The 24,854-nt window shown below is 44.8% G+C and overlaps 1 protein-coding gene across 7 annotated transcripts in view; it reads right to left on the reverse strand.

Moving 5' to 3' along the window:
* Positions 1 to 379: 379 nt before the first annotated feature.
* The window catches only part of LOC139053463 (uncharacterized), a 57,916-nt gene continuing 33,441 nt past the window's right edge, over positions 380 to 24,854 (reverse strand). For 4 of the 7 annotated variants that reach the window (XR_011510504.1, XR_011510506.1, XR_011510503.1 and 1 more), the window contains 2 exons: positions 9,421 to 9,492; positions 380 to 4,188 (listed from right to left, as the gene is read on the reverse strand). Coding sequence is in view for 2 of the 7 variants with exons in the window: in XM_070530440.1 (XP_070386541.1) it covers positions 1,623 to 1,655; positions 4,077 to 4,188; positions 9,421 to 9,492 (217 nt within the window). In the remaining 5 variants the exon portion in view is untranslated. Of the gene's footprint in view, positions 4,189 to 9,420; positions 9,493 to 23,270; positions 23,430 to 24,854 lie in introns of those variants that run through there. The other 3 variants (XM_070530440.1, XR_011510507.1, XM_070530441.1) reach the window with 3 other exon arrangements.

A 24,854-nucleotide genomic window follows, 5' to 3' on the forward strand; every position in this document is an offset into this window, starting at 1 on the left:
ACATTATCACTGGCACCAGAATTAGGCTGCCATCGTAGATTAAGTCAGATATCACATTACCAATCACGAATTGGGTTGCTATTGATTTACTGTGGGCCGCCATCTTTGATTTATCGGTAACATCAATTGGTCTTCACCTTGGTTAGGTTACCAATCAATGAGCACTTCCGTTGCTATAGCAATTTACCATGGGGCTGCCATCTGGAACTTAACCTAACCCAACTAAACAAATAACGTGATCTCGGGTAGCAGCCACCTTAGATTTGGGAATCCGAAACTATGGCACCACTTCTTCACATGACGTCATAGCCATGCGGTTCCACCTCAATCCGTCATATTGGAGCATTACGTACTCACTGGCACCCTCATTTGGCCGCAACCTTACATTTCAGATTTCGAAACTACGCTTTCATTTTGTCATAATTGTTTGATTTACTACTAGCAGCCATATGGGGTTACTTCTAGCAGCCATATGGGCATGTGGGATATCACTGGCACCCGTATTTGGTCGCCATAATCAATTTCAGATTCCTAAACTATGATGTCATGACCCTGTGGATTCGTTTCTATCCACTTTATTGCATTACGTCATCACTAGCACCAGAATTAGGCAGCCGTTTTAGATTATGATGTCAAATATCACGTTACCAATCATCAATTGTGTTGCTATTGATTTACAGTGGGCCGCCATCTTTGATTTATCGGCGACATCATCAATTGGTGCCCGCCTTGGTTAGGTTACCAATCAATGAGCAATTCGGTTGCTACAGCGACTTACCATGGGGCTGCCATCTGGAATTTCTCAAACTAAAAAGTTCCTGCTCAAGCGTGTGGGCAGCAGGAACAGAAACGTAAGAGCTGAATCTCTTAATGAATAAAGGCGGGGCCTGCAACAGATCCACCATGCGATCCTCGATGTCTGGTATCGGAGAACTCGGGAAAGCAATTTCATCTCCGAAGGCTAGACATGGCAAGGAGTGCCTTGCATGACAGTGGAGCCCACCTGCTGACATCTGGGTTCATGGCACTGCAATATTTCTACCTCGGCCATTAATGAGCCCACCTGAAAATTTTTAGAGCCAAAAGAAGACACTTCCAGTGCATAAAATGTGCCCTTTCAGTGCGTTCAAAACGCTTCCTAGAAGACATGCAACAACTTCCAGTATGCCCTTCAAGTGCATTTTAGCCTAATATATGGGTGCACGGGCGAGCGTTGCTCGATGCCAGGCACGACAGAGTGCATAGCAGGACCTAGTTATGGTGGCTACACTAGTGTGTCAAACCGCCAATGCATCGAACTATACCCGTTGGTCTCGCCAATGTGGCACATTATTGCAATAAGGATTTGCCCTTAAGGCAAAATTCTTGGTGTATGTGTATTATATGTGTTGTGAGCCGTGTTAATAAATTGAAGCAGTGTTTGCAGAATCTGTTGTCATGTATCCCGCGGCCATAACTGTGTCAGTGTAGCAGAGGCCCGCTTGCAGTAGAAGACGCGAGCATTCTGATTTTAAACCAGTACATGTCCATATTAGGTGGTATCTGCTTCCATCACACGAACAGAGCGGTATGGACACGTAGCGACCAGCTACACCTTGAGATAAGCCAGTGTAAGGGCCACCTCAGCTCCAAGCCTCCTCAGCACTTCCTCTGCCCTAGTAAGGTGAAGGGGGAGGGAGCAGACATACGGTGGAATAAGAGCGCGTGTTCTCCCGGAGAATTTTTTTACGGGCTCGGAGCGAGTTAAGGGAACAGGGTAGGCAAAATTTCCGGAAAAAATCTATTTTTTGTTTTTGTGTAATTTAAAATCTATTCTTTCATTAACATGGCCCAGTGTTTCATTTGCGCGCACGCGAAATATTTACCTCAATATCGAGACTTTTCGAAACCTAGGCAGCATCCAGCCACGCCCCCTCTGACATGCTCAGGATCTGTGCCTCTCCGAAACTGAAAAAAGTTTTTTTGAGCGCCTATTTTTTGTTGCGTTTAGCAGGAATGGCTGTCACTCATCTGGCGTAGGTACAGGGAGGTCTACACGCGTCAATATCTTCAACGATTTCTACGTTTTCTTTTTTGTACAGTGTGTACTCACGGCACCTGTATTGTGCATTGGTTGCTTTCATGTTTTACGTGCTAGCAGCTACCCATCCAAGCGGGCGGAGTAAGCCGCTTTGCGCAGAACGCAGAGTAAATTCCTTACGTCGCCTGACATTGCATAGCCTGAGGCATAAGCGTCCTCGCTCTGTTGAAGCCAAACATGGCAAAGCGTTTGCGCGGGCGAATCGCACTGGGCGCACCGCCACGGATGCAACACTGTCAATGACGCGTGCGCCTCTCATCTCGCTAACTCATTCGTGACAGGTGCGAGCTTGCGATCCGAGCCGCAGGAACCGCGTTTATATTGCGCTAGCGCCATAGAACTGTTTCATGGTGGGCAAAAGAAGCACCAGAAGGGACTTGTCTTTTGGCACCGTCTTTTCGTCCACCATGAAGCAGTCGTATGACGCTACCGCAAGCGTGACTCAGATGCAACTACTGGCCATGTCATGAACACAGCCATGAGTAGCTGTATTCTATATTTTACCCAGCGCGGCGCTATTTCATTCACGGTGCGCGCACCACGAAAGCCACCCGTGAAGATTGCGGCTACACTCACCTACTTCTGGCCGTCAGTCGATCACGTGTACCACACACAATATGGGATATGTGGCGTAACCGTGACGTAACTATGAAATCAAACACGCATTTGCCGTAACGTGTAACACAAGACGTGTTACATAACGCTATAACGTAGGTTGCCTTGTTCATCGCATCTAGAAACGCATCTACTACAGAAAATATAGGATCAATACACCAAATGGCGCAAGAGAGCTTTAAATGTCAGTTTCTGTTGGATCCTGCTGCTACTCATGTAGGAATTCCCGCGAATTGCCGCGAGCAGCTTTTATGGCAGCCCATGCCAAAGATTTGGAGTTGCATAATGCTGGCCTACCTTGGCAAGATTATAAAGCCACTTTAGAAATAGCAGTTGAAAAATACTGGCAGAAATGAATGGAAACATATTATAAAACCTGTTTTACGAGAACGGCAGAGTTCTCGCGACGAGCTGCAGAGCAGAAGGGGTTCGGCGTGGTCCGCCACTTGGACGGCGCGGGGGACAAGGGGATTCTTTGTGCTTTTAGCACAGTCTCCTCTAGCGTCCCCCGGGTACCCGAAAGGGCAGGTGCCCGGACTTTTTATTTCAAGGTCAAATTTTTATTTCCTGATCGCTTGGTTTTCGCGCTAGCACCATACAGCTGTTTTATGGTGGACGGAAAACATAGCGCGAAAAGACAAGCACCAGAACGAGGCTTGTCTTTTCGCGATGTTTTGTTTTTCGAAACACATGAAACACTTGTATAGCGCTAGCGCAAACGTATGAATCACACTGGCCATGTTTATGAACAGATCTGCGGTATTTAATTTTACCTAGCGCGATGGTGCACGCACCACGAAAGCCGCCCGTGAAGAACACGGCTGCACTCACCTGCTTCTGCTGGCGCCAGCAATCGCACTGAAAGCGATTCCAGGACAGAACTCCTGCACTGGTTGACATTAAATGTTTTGTACAGCTACGTTCGGGTGTTAGTTAAATACCCGCATGTATGCTGGAAGTGGCCAGTGTTCACCAAACTAATTTACTTATTGGCGGAGTACCTTCTACTGACTGGGTTGTTTGGAACTTTCTTTATGAAGTGTCTGGGCAACATATTGTAATGCAGGAAACATTTATTTTGGCTCATATAAACAAGACGAGAATGGCAGACAAAGGGTGCTCCTTTATCCCTGAATTACTGATGCAGTTGCAGAGGAAAGCCGTCGCCTGCTTCAGTATGACATTACGCTTAAATTATTGAACATAAGCATGCTGGCCCATTTCCTACAGATACTGTTGCAGCGACTTGCGCAATTTGTCCCACGCTAGCGACATTCAAGTACCAAGCACTAAGTAATGTTCATGGCTAACTTTACGGTATTCGCTTCGCTAGAGCTAAAGGAAACGCACCGCGAGACGTGACGCAGAAAGCCGCACATACCTGGCTGAGCTGGCGAGGGCGACATCTCGTAGTGCTGACACGGAATAGGGCTCCAGTTCCCACGACCCCATAACACGTCACTTGCCTGCACATTTTCTTTTCAGAATCGAACCTGCAATACACGGGATCCTCATGTGCGGCGTGTCCAGAGGGAAGCGAAATGCGAGCCTGGCTGCATCGTTTGGTTAGTCTTCATAAATAAGTTCGGTACGAATGTTCTCCCTTTTGTGCAACAGACCGCTGGCTGGCCGGTCAACCGGCGAAAACAGCACGAGTTCGACGCGGAAAGCGCTCATTCACAACAAGCCCAAGGTCGATTCAAATAGGTCGCGAAGCTTCGGGCGAAAAGCCGTTCAGTACAGATTGTCACCGACATCAGCATGGGGGGTTATGGGAGCAGCGATCAAAGCGCGACTATGTTTGGAGAAACAAACATTGGGAAAGAAAAACGCGTTATTTAATTCAAACGAGACACAGTTAGATTCATTCAACGAAAATAAAATTTCTAGTCAATTTTGTATATTCGTGATGAGTTAAATAAATACGTTTAATTTTATTACTATTAATAAATGCATTTCTTTTCAGCGCCCATCGCTACAGGGGGCGTTGACGCCACTATCACTCGCAGTACAATGCACGTCTTGAAATGGGCAGAAAGGCGCACTCATATCACCTGTTGAAATACGCCCCCCTCACAATTTGTGCTTTCTTGCTTGTCGAAGTTTGTCTGAATTTGGTGACGTGGGTAGCTTCATTGCTTCTTAATCTGTTCAGTCAAAAGTAGTGAGTTACGACCGCCAGATAATTGTGTAGTTGTTTTCGTGCGACTGCGCTGGCCGACGGACTTGGCATCCGACAATAGGATCAGCACTCTACACCTAAAGCTTTCGTCGGCCTCCAAAGAAAGTATGTTCTGCGCAGGGATGCGATTTCGACAACCGCATGGCTGGCCTTTTCCTGCATCGCTTTCCACGCTGAAAGCTCGAAACGCCCATCAAGTCGAATGGCGGGGCATTTGAATATGTAGCTCCAAAGGAAGAACAACAAAACAAATTTCGCACCTTCGAAAACAAAATGACGTCACTTCAGCTTTTAACGGACATGGCGTCACGTTATTTTTTCTTCCGCCGGAAGTGTTCCCACCACATACAGATGGCGCTAAGCCCCATGAGCCGGCGATGGACCGCCATGTTTTGAACGTATGGGCTCCTATGGAAGCTTCGCTACCAGGTATATTTACCTTGACAAGCCTTTCTTACTGTCAAAGTGGGCTCAAGCGATCTCCGTGATTCCATGAGTGGCGGTACTAATTTTCACTAGCGCAACGTGTCGACACGCTGACAAGCTACAGACTTGTCTGCGCCGGTCAACCGGCGTTGTCGCCGCAAGCCGTGCTGACGCTGCCACACGATGCGCCATTTCGCCAAAGCTGTTCTTTGTCAAGTACGACACCCGCCTCTCTGCTTTATTGAATAAGACATTCCCTTTTACCTTAAATGCTGCCATTTCATTCTCTCTTCTCAGCATAAACTTAATTGATTCATTTTAGGCTACATAAACGACATCATTCATAAACTCGATTAACATCAAAATGAGGGTTAGCTACATCTACATCACTGTTACTTTTGGCTTGAGATTCTGTAGTCATCAGCAGTAAGACTGATGGAAACGTGTTAATTCATGATGGGCAAGCCATTCATTAAAATGAGATTGAGCGGCGGGCTTATTACGGAGCCCTGGATCGGCTGACAAAAATGGAAGAGTCAATGGTTATCTGATGCAAATTGGTAACAATTCTTGAGAAAAGCTCGCAACTAAGAACTTCGCCATCCAGATCCTGACATTGAGTTTTTCTGCGACATTAGAATACGTAGTTGATAACGTCAGTGGGACAATTGCTTAATAAACTTTTGGCAAAAGTTGTACTTAAGGGGGGACGTGGCAATAAAAAAAAATTTTTTTATTTATGGGAGAAAATTGACGAAATTTGGCATGTAGGTATGATTTCTTATGCTGATATCATAACTGAAATCAGTTTTGAGCTATCTACTATAGTTCCTGAGTTAGAACACTTGACATCCTCTAATGGTCATGCCCCAAATTAATTAATTACACATAAGTTTGTCAAGATTTTCATACCAGCATGTTCAAAAAAGCCCATTATGTGCAATAAAGCTATTGGTTTATTTTTTAAATGCCGAAATAAGCATAAAATCTTCTTTTGAACTTTTCTCTGCATGTTGTCTTACAAATGACCTTTGCAAAAAACTTATTATAAATTTTTTAATGAGGTGCAGATGAAAATGGACAGCTTTTCAATGTTTCACGATCTAAGTGCAAAAGACAGAATGATTCTGTCTTTATTCGTTGTGAAATTGCACTGGGATTACTGAAAGCAACTGCACAAAAAGTGAAAGCTGAGAAAACAGGGCCCAAAGTTTTATTTGCTGGAAACATAAAAATATTTACTTTGGGCACCTAAAACCCGCCTGGAATGTAGTCCTTTGACAGTGAGGACACATTTCCTTTACATTTTGAGATAATTTTTCGCTTCTTTACAGCAGTTTCATGTGCCTTCGTTGCCTTTTTGATACGTCGTGCATCCTTTTTAGCAGCCCGCCGCAAATGATGACTCGGGAACCACGTCGTCGGCACACTCTCATTCTTTCAAAAGCTGAAATTTCCTCTTTGTTGCAGAGGTAGATGACAGCGCATTCAAAACATCCGCTCTTGTCACCGCTCGTTTCGCAATCTCTTCATTCGTGAGAACTGGAGCTGAAATCCGCAGCTGAATATTTGACCTGACGTCTGCTCTCGCCGATGTCACATTGCCGTCACGACCACGCGCGGGTGCGCGTTCACCATCGCACGCGGGCGCGTCGTCACCACAGCCCACGGTCGCGTTATCGCCACCGCGCCCGGTCGCGTCGTCAACACAGCCCACGGTCACGGCACGCGGTCGCGTCGTCAGCACTGCACGCAGACGCGCTTTCCCGATCACCCGCGTGCGCCGGTCGCACCTAGTCGACGCGGGCAGCGGCATCCGCTTCTGCGGGTAGTTTTCGCCTTCTGTTTCACGCCTTTCGTCGTTTTCCGTACGCGTGGGCCGTTCGGAACTTCGCTCCTTTGGGGCTCATCACGGAACACGCACGTTAGGGTAGTTTGGCTGCCACGATGGGCAAACACAATGAACGGAACGCGCAAGGCGCTACTGCGCCAATGCGCGCGAGTGTGTTTTGCGGGCAATTCAAATGAACAACAGCCAATAGGAGCGCTCCATGTTCCCCACGTGACTACTGCGCCCAATCACGATGCCGCTTCTCTTCTTTTTCGCTCGCGTTTGCTGGCGTTATTTTTCAGGGGAGAAATACGGCGCTGCGGCTATCTTGAGCTCCGATCTCTCCTCTTTACGATGATGCCAAGATGGCGGCGCTGCGTCATCAGATAGCCGAGCTATCCGCGGTGCAACGGCACCTTCCGAGGCCCGATTTTTTTCGCAATTTTCGATAACGGCGCTCTAGGAAAATGCTGTTTTCTCGATTTCTACCGCGTATATTGTTATGATTTTTCACCACTAGGTAAAAGAAGGTCCGAGGATTGCGAAAAAAAATAAATCGGAAAATCGAAAATTTTGACAATTTTGACCACTTCAATTGCTGCGTCCCCCCTTAACCCACGCGCATATAAATTTAAGCAGATATTTTCCATAGATGCGCGCCCATCGTTGCCAAGTCTAATTTTGGTTGCATTTGTAGTTGTGTCACGGTTGAATGCGGAATATCGCATCGCTGGTAAAATCAATCACATATAGTCTGAAGTGCTCCATTACATATTTTAAGGACATTATTCAGTTTAGCCTGCAAATGACTGATGACGTCAGCCTGATTTTTTACCAAAATGTGAAGTTCGTGTATCCTGCAGCTCGAGACGCTCAGCAACATAGCGCAAACATTCGCATGTTTAAGAATTGCCTTCTTTCTATACAAAAATTTAACTTCGCCATTGACATTTACCTTTTCACACTAATTTGCCATAGGTTTCCCTACATCTTTCATAAACTTGACCTTATGGGAGTCTGTACTTCGGTCAAGGCAGCGGGCTAAATTATGCACGTTTCGTAAAACAAAGAGTGCTTTGGAGCTCTTGCGGGATCGTGAAAAACAGTGTTTGTGACACCTGACGGGGTTTATGAGTTCAAAGCTCTCCCCTTCGTTCTCTGTTCCGCACCTGTCACCTTTCAGCCGATGATGGATACCGTGCTTGCTGAACTCAAATGGCAAACTAGCCTCGTATACTTGGACGACGTCGTGTTCTCGAGCACGTTTGACAAACATCTCGCACGACTTGAGAGTGTCCTCGCTGCGATCCGTACTACCAGCCTCACCATCAAGCCTGGAAAATGCTACTTTGGGTTCCAAAAGCTCAAATTTCTTGGCCATGTCGTTGGTCCTCAAGGCGTCCGACCAGACCCCGACAGGTTAGCTGCCGTCACCGAGTTTTCGCCACCCACAGAAAAGAAGGCCACCCAACGCTTTCTTGGTTTGTGCGCATATTATAGGTGCTTCGTCGAGGGATTCTCAAGAATGGCTGAGCCTCTGACACGGCTTACACGCGAGAATGTGCCTTTCATTTGGGCAGACGAGCAGCAGCAGTCGTTAAACGAATTGCGCAAGCGTTTGCAAGAGGCCCCAATACTTGCTTATTTCGACGTAGACGCTGACACTGAAATTCATACTGACGCCAGCAATGCGGGTCTCGGCACAGTTCTTGTGCAGTGGCAAGCCGGTGCGGAATGCACGATTGCTTATGCAAGCCGCAGCCTCACCAAGGCCGAGAAAAACTACTCAACCACTGAAAAAAAAAGAAAGCTTAGCGGTTGTGTGGGCCATTAGTAAATTCCGACCGTACTTGTACTGTAGACCCTTTAAGGCAGTCAGTGACCACCATGCGCTGTGCTGGCTTGCCAACCTCAAGGATCCTTCAGGCAGACTAGCCCGTTGGAGCCTGCGCTTACAAGAGTATAACATTACGGTTGTTTACTGATCTGGAAGCACAGTGACGCTGACTGTTTGTCACGCACACCACTCCCTACAATGTCATCTGACCCTGACCATGACTCGCCAATTGTCGGCGTTAGAGACACCATAAAAACGGCGTCGACATTATAGACGCCATAAAAATGACTAAACACCAGTGCGCTGACCCTGAGCTGCTGCCGCTGATAGAGCACCTTCAAGGAGTTGAAGGTGTTCTACCCCACACGCTCGTGCGTGGCTTATCATCGTACTACTTGCATAACAATGTCCGTTACAGGAAAAACTGCAGAAGCAGTCCCAATACGTACCTCCTTGTCATGCTGTCGGTGCTGCGCCAATACATTTTGCAAGCCTGCCATGATGAGCCATGCGCGGGACACCTGGGATTCGCCAAGACATTGGCAAGGATACGACAAAAGTATTACTGGCCCCGGCTTTATTCTTCTGTGCAATGGTATGCGAAGACGTGCCACGATTATCAACGCCACAAGAAACCACCAGTTAAACCGGCTGGCTTTCTCCACCCTGTGGACCCTCCTCAAGCACCGTTCCAACAAATAGGAATGGATGTACTTGGGCCATTCCCAGTAACTTCTTCGCGCAACAGATGGATAGTCGTCGCTACCAAGTATTTAACCCGGTACGCCGAAACCGAAGCTATTCCGCAAGCAAATTCGTATGAAGTGGTCAAGTTCTTTGTACGCCACATCATCCTACAACATGGTGCACCACCTGTTCTCGTCACTGACCGCAGTACAGCATTTACAGCTGAACCTATGCGGGACATTCTCCAGCTGATGCATAGCTCTCACCGTAAGAGCACTGCGTATCACCCTCAAACCAATGGATTAACGGAACGTCTGAACAGAACGCTGGCTGATATGCTCTCCATGTATGTCGACGTAGAGCACAAAACGTGGGACGAGATTTTAGCCTATGTGACTTTTGCGTATAACACTGCTGTACAGGAGACTACACAGTTTACGCGTTCGAACTTTTATACGGACGTCACGTCAACACTTGACGCCATGCTACCTCTGGCTGATAATAACCCGACCAGCGAACATGTGGAAGAGTTCGTACAAAGAGCCGAAGAGGCACGCCAGCTTGCTCGACATCGTATCCGGAGTCAACAGCATACCAACACCCTTCGATACAACCAGGGTCAACGCGACGTCCATTACAATACCGGCACCTGCGTGTGGGTCTGGACGGCCATTCGTCGCCGTGGACTCTCGGACAAGTTGATCCGCTAGTATTTTGGTCCCTACAAGGTTACACGCTGCCTCAGTGACATGACCCACCCCTTATGTAACGCTCCATTTATTGGAGCCTTTAAGGTAATAAAATGAAATGAAATGAAATGAAATGACCTACGAAGTTGTCCCTGCAGTTCTGACCCCGGTGCGCTCCGTCGTAGCAAAACTGTAAACAGCGAAACTAACTCTTTACTGGGTGAACCTGTGCCCAGAAAAACAGGCTACACTCAAAGGACAATAATAGCGGTGAACACAGTTGGCGATCGTAAAAAATCTGCTCTGCCGGTCAAGCGCGTCAGCTTTTATACACAAGTCATCAAAGGTTCTGAATAATTTCTGGTGCTCGCGTGTCTTCCTGAATGGTCTACACAATTTTCGTCGTATATGCAATCAGGTTACACAAACTACGGTGACACAGACAGCAGACACAACCATCAGTAACATTCGAGAAACTTCTGATACATGCAGGCACCTCCAGCACTTAGACAGTGAAAAGCGGTCACCCCAAAAAAATAAACGAGTAAATGTGTCAATATCAACTCAGTGAATGTTCTAGTTCCCCAGGGACATGAAACTGCACACATCTTCAAGCCCTCATAGTTGATCTAACATCTTTAGTGCAAAACTACAATACACCACCCAGTATATTCACCTTTCTGACATTCACTTAGTCACATTCATGTAAATTCGGAAGGTCTGCAAAATAGAGGGTACTTCCCACACTCATCCCCACACATATCTTGTCCACTTCGCTAGTATGTAAAAGCACAGTCTCCTCAACTCCCGTTCTAATGTAGAAGTGCGATAATTATTTATTTATTTATTTATTTATTTATTTATTTATTCAAAATACTCTCAGATAGCCAAGAATACGCAATGCTTTGGCGGTCATTTTATTATTGCGAGTCTTCCAGCAAAGATTGACAGTGAGATATACGCCAAGGTACTTGTATGAAGTCGCATGCGCACAAGGGTTAGAATTTAGTGAGTATGGGAAGGCTGAAGGCGTCTTTTTGTGGGTAAAAGTCACAGTTCTGCATTTGTCAGGATTCAGCGTCATTTGCCACGATGCGCACCAGTTAGTGATTTGATCTAAGTCGTTCTGAAGTTCAAGGTGTTCAGAGGGTGAGCTAATTTTCCGATATATTATGCAGTCGTCTGCGAAAAGTCTAATGGTTGAAGTAATGTTAGACGGCAGGTCATTGATGTAGATTAAAAACAGTAATGGACCCAAGACGCTGCCCTGGGGAACACCAGAGGAGACATCAGTTAAATCTGATTCATATCTGTCGATGACAGTGAACTGCTTACGAAATGACAGGAAATTACGCAACCATGAGATCGTTGAAGAATGTAAGTGCAACGACGATAGTTTAGCTATTAAGCAGGAGTGTGGAACACGATCAAATGCCTTGGAGTAGTCCAAAAAAATGCAGTCAGTCTGGAAACCTTCATCCATGTTAGAAAAAAAGTTCACTGGTGAATTCTATTAACTGCATGTCACACGAATATCCCTTCCTAAATCCATGCTGGTTTGGGAAAAAGAAGTTATTGCATTCAAGGTAATGTGCGATGCCTGATGCAACGATGTGCTCAAGAAGTTTGCATGCGATACAGGTTAGAGATATCGGGCGATAGTTACTGACATGATTTCTATCACCAGCTTTAAAAATGGGAATAACTTTAGCGATTTTCCAATCATCAGGTATTTCCCCGGTAGACAATGATTGCTCGAATATGTTGCAGAAGGTAACGCTGGAATGATTTACGTTGTTCTTAAGCATTTTAGAATTTATGCCGTGAATGCCACAGCAAGTTGATAACTTGATGTTATTGATTAAAGATGCAATACCAGTAGCAGTTAGGTTTATAGGTTCCATGTGCTGATAGAGGACATCGGTTAGCTGTGGGATACTGGAATGGTCTTCATGAGTAAAGACAGATCTAAAGAAAGGGTTAAAAACAAATGGACACTCTTGTTTACTTATGGGTGCCCCGATGTCGTCTTGAAGTAATATATTCGCATCCCTGTTTTTCGGTGATATGGTCTTCCAAAATTTTGACGGGTTATTCTTGATAACAAATTGACAATCACGTAAATAGAACGTGTGTTTAGCTTTGCATACAGCTTGACAGTATTTTTGATCAGCTGCTTTATGGTTAAGCCGTGATTGTGGGGTTCTTAATTGTTTAGCTTTCCTAAATAAACATTTCTTTTTGTTCTTTAGTGTGCGCAAAGACCTGTGAAACTAAGGCTTTGATATTTTAACCCGGAAGGAAATTCGCGGTATGTATGAGAACAAGGTCAGTTAATTTTTCTTTAAATAAAGCCCAGTTATCGTTGACCAGTCTGCCAGGAAAAGTAGGAATATATGTGCGACAAAATTTTTCTAAACCGAGGTTGATGGCATCGTAGTCTCCTTTTTTATAATCTAAGATTTGTTTGGGCCATGTGATACGCTGATAAAAAGATGTAGTAATTGTAAATTCGAGAAGCAGATGGTCACTAAATCCTTCACAAAAAGACACTGGGCTGATAAACTCGGGAGCAGTCGTAAGGATCAAATCCAAGATGTTATCACCGCGGTTAGGCTGATTTATTATCTGGACAAATGGAAAATCTAGACTAAACTCTATGAATTCATTAGAGTCGGTAGAACAAGATGTTAGGTTTTTTCAGTTTATGTCAGGATAGTTGAAGTCACCCAAAAGGAAGATATGAGCTGTTTGGAATTTCTGTTTAATTGCACTAAGGTTATCGGTCAAGTCTGAAATGAACGAGGTCGTATGATCTGGTGCTTTGTAACATACCCTAAGCAGGCACTTGTGCGCCTGTGAAGGAATACAAACCCACAAGATTTCCAGTGGGGAGGAAACATTAACATAAAAATGTACGATCTGTTTTTTTATGGCGACTAGGACGCCACCACCCCTTCTATTGGTCCAATCATTCCAGTGAATGATGTAATCCTCAGCGTCAAATAAAACTTCATGATCAGCAACATTTGAGTTAAGCCACGTTTCTACTAATAATAAGATGTCAGTACCATCACTTTCTAAGCGAGAGCATAGTTCAGTGCGCTTGGGGAGAATGCTACGAATATTAGTGAAAGATACTTTAAGCTCCCTCCGATGGTCGACTACAAGCATTTGAAGCTAACGTACTAATATCTTGTGGACGTGTTGCCGGGGCGCAGTTGAGCTATCTGGAAGACTGTATCACAGTGTTTGAAGCAGAATCATACGTGTATACCCTTTAATCAATACTCAACTTTTCAACGTGAAGCCTGAATGGCATCTTTTTAGATTTAGCATAGTCCAGGAGAACATTCATTTGGGCTAGATGGTGCATACTTGAATTAGGAAGGAACAGCGCCAACTAAGACGATCACAAGAGGGGAGAACGACACAGGACAAGCGCCAACTTCATCTAACTTTATTCATCGAAAATTCTGCAAATATAGGAAAAACACAGACATGCGCACAATGACCATCATGCGTCATCTGCCAAACCGTTCCAGATATGACATTTCGCTTTTGAAGAGGGTCACTGAAGTATCACTAACACAGTTTTTTCCTCTTTTCTTTATATGGAATGCTTCTAAAACCTCACGTGCCTTAGTTTCCCTACTTCTGCCAAGAATCTTTATCTCTCCGAACCGTGGTTCACACTTCTTGCAGTACTGGCATTGTTTTTGTGGCGAATGTTCTGCCGCTTGGTCACACACGGTGCAAGTTGCGCAATGTTGCGAAAGATGCGCACCTCCTTCTTTCAGCGACCTCACATGTTCAGCAGCACGGTCGTTCACGCATCTGCCCGCTTGGCCCACATAGGATTTCCCGCACGTCAAAGGTATTTCATATACCACACCGGTGCAGCACTTTACAAACTGCTTCCCATGTTTTTTGGTGCAGTTGCTCCTCGTACCCTCGCTCGCGACGCGGGCGCAGAGCTGGGCTTGTTTTCGAGGAGCCGAAAACACGACTGGGACGCCGTGTCTGTTTGCCACCTTTTTCATATTGTGGGCTATCCTGTGTACATACGGAACCACTTCCGGCTTTGCAGCTAGTCTTTCTTGTGCGCACGGTTTCTTGACCATGGCACCTTTGATATTTTGCAAGATCACTTCAGCCACTGCTGTGATAACCATGCTTGGGAACCCCGCCGTAACCAACCTATCAACCTGCTTGTCAAAGCTCGCACTCATTGCGTGGTGACACGATTTCACGAGAGCAGACTCAAGACAAAGTTTTGCAATCGAACGTTTTACGGTTTTTGAATGCGCCGACGCATAAGGAAGAAGCTCCTTTTGTGCTCTAGGTGCGTACTACCAACATACATGATCTACACCCAAGGTAATGTTAATGTCTAAAAACTGTAATCGCCCCTGCAAGGGTAGCTCATGCGTGAAAACCAACCCCCTTCCCTCCTCTTTAAAGCTGTCTAGGACAGTGCTTACACCATCTGTGTAAGTCAACACGTTCAGTTTGTTAAAAACTATTAAAAAATCGTCAACATACCTGAACACTTTCAGTACACCCTTTCCTGTTAAAATTGGCTCCAAGGCGCTGTCAATACAGGTTAAGAAAATGTTAGTAAGCACCGGGGCTACGCAGGATCTAATACAAATCCCTTGTCTTTGTCGATAAAACTTGTTCTCGAAAGAGAGAAACGTCACATCAAGGTAAAATTCTAGCATTCTCATAAAATTGTCTATTGACACGCCAGAGGAGTTCTGGAACTCTACTGCACCTGTGTGTGTCACTGTGTCGTTCTCCCCTCTTGTGATCGTCTTAGTTAGCGCTGTTCCTTCCTAATTCAAGTTAGCATAGTCAAGAAGATTTTTTCTCGCAATGCGTGTTTGAAGGGAAAAATCCTCAAGCACGGCAAAGCCAGTGTCCTTGAATTAATAGCCCTGTTCGAAAACACGTTGCCCGTCTTTAAAGGAGGTAAATTTAGCTATGATACGCCTACGTTTATCTTCATGATACTGGCCGAGGCGTTGGGCGCGTTCAATTTGTGAAGACTGCAGATTGATACAAGATGATTCGTCCAGAGTGCTATAACTTTTTCTTCGGCTGTACACCATGACTCTGAAGCATCTTCAGAAATACCGAAGAAAAGCAAATTTGATCGTCGCATTCGGTTTTCTGCGTCTTCACAGCGGGAGTGTGGTATCCTTAGTTTGTCCGGTAAATTACAAGCCGAAATAGATGAGCTGAATTCCAAAGTGCTATGGGCGTTTTTAATCTCTGCAGAGTCAACTTCAATTGCACGGATTCTTGCAGACAGCTGCCTCAACTCGACATCTACAGAGGCCTGCCAGTTCTTTATTGCGAGCAGGTCATCCTTAATTTCATCTTGTCCGGATATAATCTGCTGAACTGTTGCTAAGACCTTCGCCAAAACGTCATCATGCTCAGGGCCTGGATTTGTTTCAATATCACCAGACATAATTCTGCCAAAACATGTACACCCAAAAATGAAACAGGAAGTGTGGCTCGGGTATTAATGCCAGTGTCTTGGTGTACTACTCGATTCAGCCGCTGGGCTCTGTGAAAGTATCCACTCTTGTTGCATTTCTTTCTCCATGTTCAACTGCCGGCCGCAATTGGTTGTAATGCTGCGGCATCCACAGCACGAAATCCAGCCATTGACAAACATAGGTCTACATAAGGTCTACACAAGTGAGTGTAGCGAATGCCTTGGATGGTAGCGAGAGCAGGCGAACAATGTAGATGTCAAAGTGATAGAAACGGGCATCACAGAGACGAAAGGAGTGCATTGGCGACTTCGTGTGTTGCGTCCTCTTGGAGCACTGACAGTGAAGGCATTCGCGTGCCCAGCGGCGCATATCAGAGTACACTCAGGTGGCATGCTGGGTGGCATGAACCTGGGGATGACTTGCATGGTGTAGGTTATCAAACACTTGATGAAGGAGTCGGAATGGAATGAATGGCAGTGTTCGACTCCTTGACATGTTGCAAGTGGTAGCGACTGAAGAAAATGGAAAGGGGACGTCTGGAAGCACTAATGACGTTGCAGAGGACCGGAGGTCCCGAAGCACGACGTCTAAGTGCTGCACCGTAGCAATTTCTTCGATGTCAAGTGTTGCCGTGGATATTGCGTCGATACAGAAGGCATCTGCAGCTGCGTTGACCAGGCTTTCAATGTATTGTTTGTCCACGGTGAACTCGGACATGAAATTGAGGTGCCACCAAAGGTTGCGAGTCCAGCTCAATGTTAACAATGGCAATCGGAATCCAGCTTGGAGTTCTGGCTGGTTTGCCCATATCTTCAAGTGGGTACGACGGCCACCAAATGTTGTGGGTTCGAGTGTCTTAACTTCTCATGGGCAGTGCCGATTTTACCTCCGAGGAAGAATGGCAGAAAAAGCTAGTTACAGCATGGGATTCCTTTCAAGGATCCCCTGAGCGAGCTGGCGATACGTGTCCACGCACACGCTGACATATGCTGTTAAGTACATTGTTAGTGCACACATCAACAATGACGTCAAATCTAGCTAACACCGAGACATTTAAACTGATCAACTATCTCTATTTGTTTGGAGTTAAATATGATGCTATTGTGTGGACAAACTGGTTTATATTTCAGCTGGAAAATTACTGCTCTTGTGTGTTTTTCTTTTCATTACCACGCATATGATTAGATTGCGACCATTTTCCCAGCGAAGTCATCGTCATATTGCACCCTTGTATGAGTTCATGAATGTTATGTCCAGATAAGAAAATGCTTGTACCATATATTATGAATCTGGCATTTGGGTTAATGTTTACAATGTCATTAACATAAATGTTGAAAAGTAGTGGCCCTAATTTATTTTATTTATTTATTTATTTATTTATTTATTAAGGAACCCACAGCGCCAAGGCATTACAGTGGGGGGGGGGTACAAGAAGGAATACATACGACACCTCTGCTCCTGTACAGTGTTAAAAGTGATAACAAAAGAGGAAAAACGAAAAAAAAAACGGCAAAAAAGGCAAAGCCCCTAGCAATGCACATCTACAATCTACAAGATCAAAAAGAAAGCATCATTTGATTCAACCCTCACAACATCACTCGGCAGTCTATTCCATTCCCTAATGGTTTTAGGAAAGAAAGACATTCTGAACAATTCAGTTTTTGTCGCAAATTCACGGACCTTAAAATCATGGTCAACACGATTGGATCTATAAAAAGGCTCTAGCACAAACTTTTCGCGATCAACCCGAACAGCTGAATAATAAATAGCATGGAAGAACTTCAGCCTCAACTTCTTACGGCGCATGTCTAGTAATTCCCAGTTGAGTGCTTCCTTCGTACGCGATGCACTGTATTGAGCCCCGCGTATGCCAGATACGAAGCTACAGTGGCTGGAATAGGGGAAGTGTGATTACCGCGGAGCGGCTCCTACGGGAGCCACAGTGCAGCCTCATGATGCATCCGCGAGGTGGCGCTCGCCGTCGTTTACACGTCAAGCTGAGCGCATGGGAGGCCTATACGCCCGCGTTTTCAGCGCTTTTTGGGTCATTTTGAGTGGTTGCCGTACGCTGTGCGCTTTTTTTGGCTTGTTGAAAACGTGCATGTGATGAGCCGACGTAAAAGCCACTGTTTTGTGCCCGGTTGCACAACCGGGTACAAATTGTGCAAAGAGAAGCTGTCGCTTTTCGGTGTGCCCAAGGACGAGGAGCTTTTTCTGAAGTGGCAGAGGAATATCCCAAAAGCTGACAAGCCCCTTGAACGCAACGCCGCTGTTTGCGAGCTTCATTTTGATCCTCACTTTGTGTTACGTCATTTCGAACACAACATACAAGGTGAGACGGTGCGTTTGGAAAGAAGCAGACCGGTCCTTCAGCCCGATGCCGTTCCAACGAAGTGAGCTGTTTGCTTTTGTTGAAGCACTGGAGGACTCTTTCACCATTTGGTTTAGCTGGAACAAGTTGCACAGAGATAGCATCACAGAGATTATGCAGCACATGCAACAAATGCCACACGTTGGCTGTGTTGCCCATAAGGAAGCACTGACAAGCAGTATTGTAAAGTTTTTCATCATGACGCGTCTTCACTTCTACACAAAGTCTCTGAACAAAGACCGCACTTCCACAAGGGAGAAGAAAAACATTTGAAACTTAGCAGAACAACTTGATCACCATGTGGAGATGCGCTTTCAGCTATGTCTTGTTGAATTTTCTCTGAAGTGTGTTTTGTATATTACTAATCTACCTGAAGCTAATGTGACATTTAAGAAACCTCTAATTACCATGAATTTTGTTATCAGGTGAATTATTTATTGTTCCGTGTAAAAGCAATAAACAGGTCCATCAGGAATGTGCAGTAGGGACCATATATTTTCCACGTTTATTTGTATGAAACTAATCACATTATTTGGACGAATCCAGCACAATACTTATTTTACAATTAAATAATGCTCTGAGCTCAGGGAAACGTCTAGTTATAATTTCATACGCGTTGGACATCCACTTTAGTTTAAGCCATATCTTCAATAAGAATCAATTATCACGAATGCGACTGCATTCATGCTGTGCAAAATCTTTGTGCATGCATAGAACTAGTGTAAACGAGAAATAGATTTTTATGGCAAAAAGTACGAGCGGGCGAAAGATCCCATTCACGTCCATAGCACGCGATGGTTGCATTTGGCAGTCTTCTGAGCGGCAAAGTTGAATCGCGATAAAGATGCGTCACTGTGCAGCGCATCGCTACTGTGCTCGGGCAGTAATTAAAGCGCAGCTACCGTGGCAGCAGTGAGCAAGTTTTAGCGAACGAAAACTGATGAAAGGCGGAGATATACTAATGTATTGTCACTGCCATTGTAGCATGCAAGTGAACGCACTGCAGTCCGGATATAATAATTTCTGAACCAAAAGAATCACTGCAAATTCACGTTTCCAGCGCGAAACGCATAGCACGCCCGTAGGAAGCGACGTGTAAGCAACTGCCAGCGCCGCCTCGCGGTTGCATCGCGGAAGCACACGCGAGCGGCCGCGCCTTCGGTACACTTCCCCTATTCCAGCCACTGTAACGAAGCGAGCGGCAATGTTCTGCACCCGCTCCAGCTTATCTTTATCTCTACGAGTAGGCGGGTCCCAAACCGTACACGCGTATTCCAGAATTGACCTCACATAAGTCTTGTACAAGATGTCCAGACATGACTGTGGAAAAGTGTTTGCATTTCGGCGAAGAAATCCCAGGATTTTGCATGCTTTAGCAGTGACATAATCGACTTGACGGCGCCAATTCAAAGTGGGAGTAAAATAAACACCTAAATATTTAAATTCGAATACCTGTTCCAACATTACATTCCTAATAACGTACGGTTGCATATCAAGGTTTTTCTTTCTTGTAAATTTCATATGAACAGTTTTAGACATATTCAAATTCATATTCCATTTGACGCACCACTCTGAGATTCTGTTCAAGTCTTCCTGAAAGATCTCAGCATCACGGTCACAAGTGACTACTCTATAGAGAACGCAGTCGTCCGCAAATAACCGCATTTGAGACACTACTCCGTCACCAATGTCGTTCACGTACAGCAAGAACAATAGCGGCCCCAACACGGAGCCTTGCGGAACACCGGACACAACTTGCACCTTCTGTGACTGAGTACCATTAACCATGACAAACTGCTGACGTAAGCGTAGGTAATCTTCTACCCATGATATTACTTGAGGACTGATATTGTAAAAGGCCATTTTTTTTATTAGTAAACAGTGCGTCACTGTATCAAATGCCTTTTTGCAATCCAAGAACACACAGTCCACGCTAAGACGCCTGTCCAGTGCTTCTGCCAGCTCGTGCACAAATTCAGTCAACTGCGTAGTACAAGAGAGGCCCCTTCGAAAACCATGCTGCCGAGGATTAAACAATGAATGTGCGTCCATATGTGCTACTATACTAGTGTACAAAATGTGTTCAAGAGTCCTGCACGCAACTGAAGTTAGTGATACTGGCCTATAATTTGAGACGGTGTCACGAGGACCAGATTTATGAATTGGCACTACGCTTGCGATTTTCCAGTCATCGGGAAGGCAGGATTCCTCAAGCGATTTTTCGAAAATAATCTTCAAGTACGGTGCCACCGACTGTGCACAAAATTTATAAAACTTGTTTGGCAAGTCATCAGGACACCCAGCCTTACCAATCTTCAGATTCTGCAGCAGAGACTCTATGCCATTAATGCTAATAACAACATCATCCATATCACTCACCACCGGCTGGAAATTCAAGGTACTCATATCATGTCTGTGTTGCAATGCACAGCTGAAAACAGAGCTAAAATACGTATTAAAGAACTCAGCTTTTCCTACGTCATCATCAATAAAGCTGTTACCAGACACAAGCGGTGGTATAGTCACAGTGTCTTTTCCATTTCTCTTTGCATGTTTCCAGAATTCCTTCGGATTATCCTTTAATTTCGACTCCATTGAAATTCCAAATGAATGTTTTGCAGCTACCACTGCAACTTTCATTTTTTCGGTAGTTTCATGCAGCTTCAACCAATGATCACGTGTCGGCTTACCTTTGTATTTGCGGTAAGCTAGTTGCCTTTTGCGTGTTAGACTGCGTAACTCCCGAGTAAACCAACGTTTACTTTTACTTCTTCTTTTCGTTAATGTCCACGCCGGAACAAAGCGCTCCCTCAGCTCAAACATCTTCTTCTTAAATATAGGCCATAATTCAGTTACTCCAGTGTAGTCGGCATATGTTTCAAATACCGTCCGGTACTCATTCAACGCTTTATTTATCTCGCATACATTTGCTTTTTCGTAGTTATATACTCGTCTGTTTGCTGTTCCAATGCTTCTTAAATGTTCAACATTCATTTCACAAAGCACAACATTATGATCGCTTATTCCAGGTAGCACGTGAGTAGACCGGACGAATTCAGGTTTATTTGTGAATAACAAATCTAAGATATGGTTCCCACGTGTCGGTTCCAATACAGTTTGATGTAACTCAAAAAGTTCAACCAAGTTGATCAGTTCCTGACTAGACCAACCCGAAAAAGAGTGAAAGTGAGGTTGATGACTCCAATCAATATTAGGCAGGTTGAAATCACCTCCAACTACCATGAAGTCTGTTTGAACTGCATCAACTGTCACTGCCAACTGCCTAAGCACATCAACGGATGAATCAGGCGGGCGGTAGAATGAACACACAGTTAAAGCTTTGCTATTATTAAGCGTCAGTCTGCACCATACAGCCTCACATTCATCGGTGCCAGCATTTATCTGAGAAGAAGAAATTTTAGAATCCACAAGAATAAATACACCTCCACCATGCAAGTCTCTGTCTTTTCTATAACACTTAAATCGATCTGAGAATACTTCACCATCAGCAACTTCATTTGCTAACCATGATTCAGTACCGAGAATAATAGACGGCTTTACCATATCAACTAGAGATGCAAATTCATCAACCTTGTTCTTAATGCTTCGGCAGTTAATTACAAGAAAGGAAATATGCGTTGCATTATGCCGACGCCGTCATCTGACCGGTTCTACTCCCTTTGTAGCATCTGCTTTCTCTTTTATTACTGGTACCACCTCCTTTGTATTATCATCAAACAAGTACTTCTGACCATTTATAATAAGAGTGTCGTACTTAAGACTGATCTTATCGCCACTTTGTTGTCGCGATTTCGCGAACTGCCATAGATGCTTTCTCTTTCTGTGTATATCCTCAGAAAAGTCCTCTGAAATACTGACATTGCTTCCTTTTAATTTATAAGCACTTTTTAAAACATTTTGCTTTTCAACGTAGGAAGCGAAAGTCGCTATTAAAGGACGATTGCTACCAGTCTTGAATTTGCCTAGCCTGTGAGCATTTGCCATATTCACTGATTGGATGCCCAATTTTGATTTGCACACATCAATTACACATATTCCAGAGTCCTCACTTGACTCGTTTGGTTTTGTATCTTCTACACCGAAAAAAAGCAAATTACAACGCCTCCTCTGGTTCTCGAGATAGTCTACCTTCGCCATAACTGAACCCAGCATACGCTGGTGTTCTTCACATTGTTTCTTACATTCTTTAATTGCGCAGTTAATTTGGTCAATACTAGATATTTTAGATTCTATAGACGCTACACGGGCGCTGAGATCATTCATAGCGCGTTTACTTTCAACTTGGGTTAGTTCTATTGCATTTAACTTGGCCTTAATGCTATCTTGACCATCGAGGAGCCTCTGCAGAGTTTCGGCAGTGGTCGGGCCAGGGTTAAGCTCAACGTCGCCACTTAAAAGTAGCAGCAACAGATAAAAGGAAATACGACGCAATAATCGAAAGCGATGACGCGAATAATCTTTCACTTGCAAGTGAGTTTTCAGGCAAGCAAATAACATTTGGGGTGGAACCGGCAAAACAAAATGCGTGCGAAAGCAATGCAAGTTCGGATTACTAACCTGCAAAAGCAGCAAGAAAAACGTGAGCGGCACCGCTTCTGCCATGCCGGTTCCACGCCCCTCTGGGTGACTGCCAGATCCCGGTATTTGTAGGCTGACGATAAGGCGTTCACTGCACCAGTGTTCCTTGATCGGCACGGTACATCGGCCGAAGTCAGCGGCTATGCTTGTCGATTCGTCGTCGTGAGCAGCAGACGAAGTTCCATTCGCTGATCCATCAACGCAGATCCCAGACCAAAAGGGTGAACTCGTAGTTGACGTACATGAAACGGCGTCGCCAAAAGACTGCTTCAAAGCTGAGATGCCATGAGCCTGCAAAAGCAGCAAGCAAACGTGAGCGGCACCGCTTCTGCCATGCCGGTTCCACGCCCCTCTGGGTGACTGCCAGATCCCGGTATTTGTAGGCTGACGATAAGGCGTTCACTGCACCAGTGTTCCTTGATCGGCACGGTACATCAGCCGAAGTCAGCGGCTATGCTTGTCGATTCGTCGTCGTGAGCAGCAGACGAAGTTCCATTCGCTGATCCATCAACGCAGATCCCAGACCAAAAGGGTGAACTCGTAGTTGACGTACATGAAACGGCGTCGCCAAAAGACTGCTTCAAAGCTGAGATGCCATGAGCCTGCAAAAGCAGCAAGAAAAACGTGAGCGGCACCGCTTCTGCCATGCCGGTTCCACGCATGGCAATATACTGCCTTGTGGGACACCAGAATTAATTGGTTTTATTGCTGAGTATGATTATGTATGTTGACAAGTTAATATTTTATTAGTTTTACAGCCTGGCTTCATAATCTGAAGTACCATAGCTTCTCTAGAAGTAACTCTTCATTAACAAGATGAAAATCTTTTGAAAAGTCAGGGAATATTCCCATCACAAAAGCTGTTTTCAAATTGTGACAGAATATATCCTTTTTTTTTAACAGCACTAGTTCAGTAGATTTGTTTTTCTGGAATCCGAATTTACATTTGGTGAGCAAATTGTATTTATTTATAAATTTAGTAAATCTAGCATGGCAAATTTTCTCTACGAATCCCGAGAAATTTCCCACCCCCAAAAGATATCCCACCCCTAACTAAGGTCCCAGCTTAGGCATGATAAGGCACCAGTCAGGCATGATAAGGCACCAGTTGTTATCTTGGTAAGTGTTTGGAGTGCACTCATAAAATCATTAGAGTGCAACACCATCTCAAATTCGTTTAAATTCTTGAAACCTTAAATTCTTAAAACCTCGTTAAACCGTACCTCCTTAAACAGTAGTTTCGTTTTAAATGTAGTAAAGTTAAATCCCTGACTCAGTGGCCATTGAACATAATGCATTTTGTATCTGCATACCGTAAACCGTACCAGCTTATTACGTATGTATCGGTTAACACGCACTGTTTCCACTTTTATTTATTTATTTATTTATTTATTTATTTATTTACAGATACTGCTGTCTCAATACATGAGACATAGCAGGAGTGGATACACCAGAAATTAGATCAACACAACATACAATGAACTTGAAACGTAATTACAAAATATGGTTAGACAATTCTTCACAAACTCACAAACTTGATTGCAAAACCACAGCAGTTTGTCCCCATCGGGCAGCCTGTCAGAACAAACCTCACAGATCAAAACAACGGCCTTCAATCGCATTGTCTGTTTGTGAGTGAAGCCACATCAACATCATTTCGGTGTCGTACAGGCAAAGACTCGGGCCATGCCGAAGCTCGGAAAAAAAGCACCAGGTGCTCAGCACAGAAGAAAAATTACGACATTCGACCCACTAAAGCATATTCTAGTACACTGTAAATACAGCTGCCCTGGCCATTCCGACAGCGGTGACAACAGCCAAGAGTGGAACCAGGGGCACCGGCCACTTAGCAGGAGCATGGAAAAGTCCAGTGTAAAGAGCATGAAAATTATAAACTGTGCCCTCGCACGGCGTGCGAAATGTGAACGGCTGAACTCTCTTTATGAGAAGAATCCGCTCGCTGTTCGCAGCCAGCACTGGAGCACACATGCCAAAGGCGCTCTGGCACAGCGTACGGAGATTTCGGT

Source organism: Dermacentor albipictus, unplaced genomic scaffold (assembly GCF_038994185.2).
Source record: "Dermacentor albipictus isolate Rhodes 1998 colony unplaced genomic scaffold, USDA_Dalb.pri_finalv2 scaffold_128, whole genome shotgun sequence".
NCBI classification, from domain to species: Eukaryota; Metazoa; Arthropoda; class Arachnida; order Ixodida; family Ixodidae; genus Dermacentor; species Dermacentor albipictus.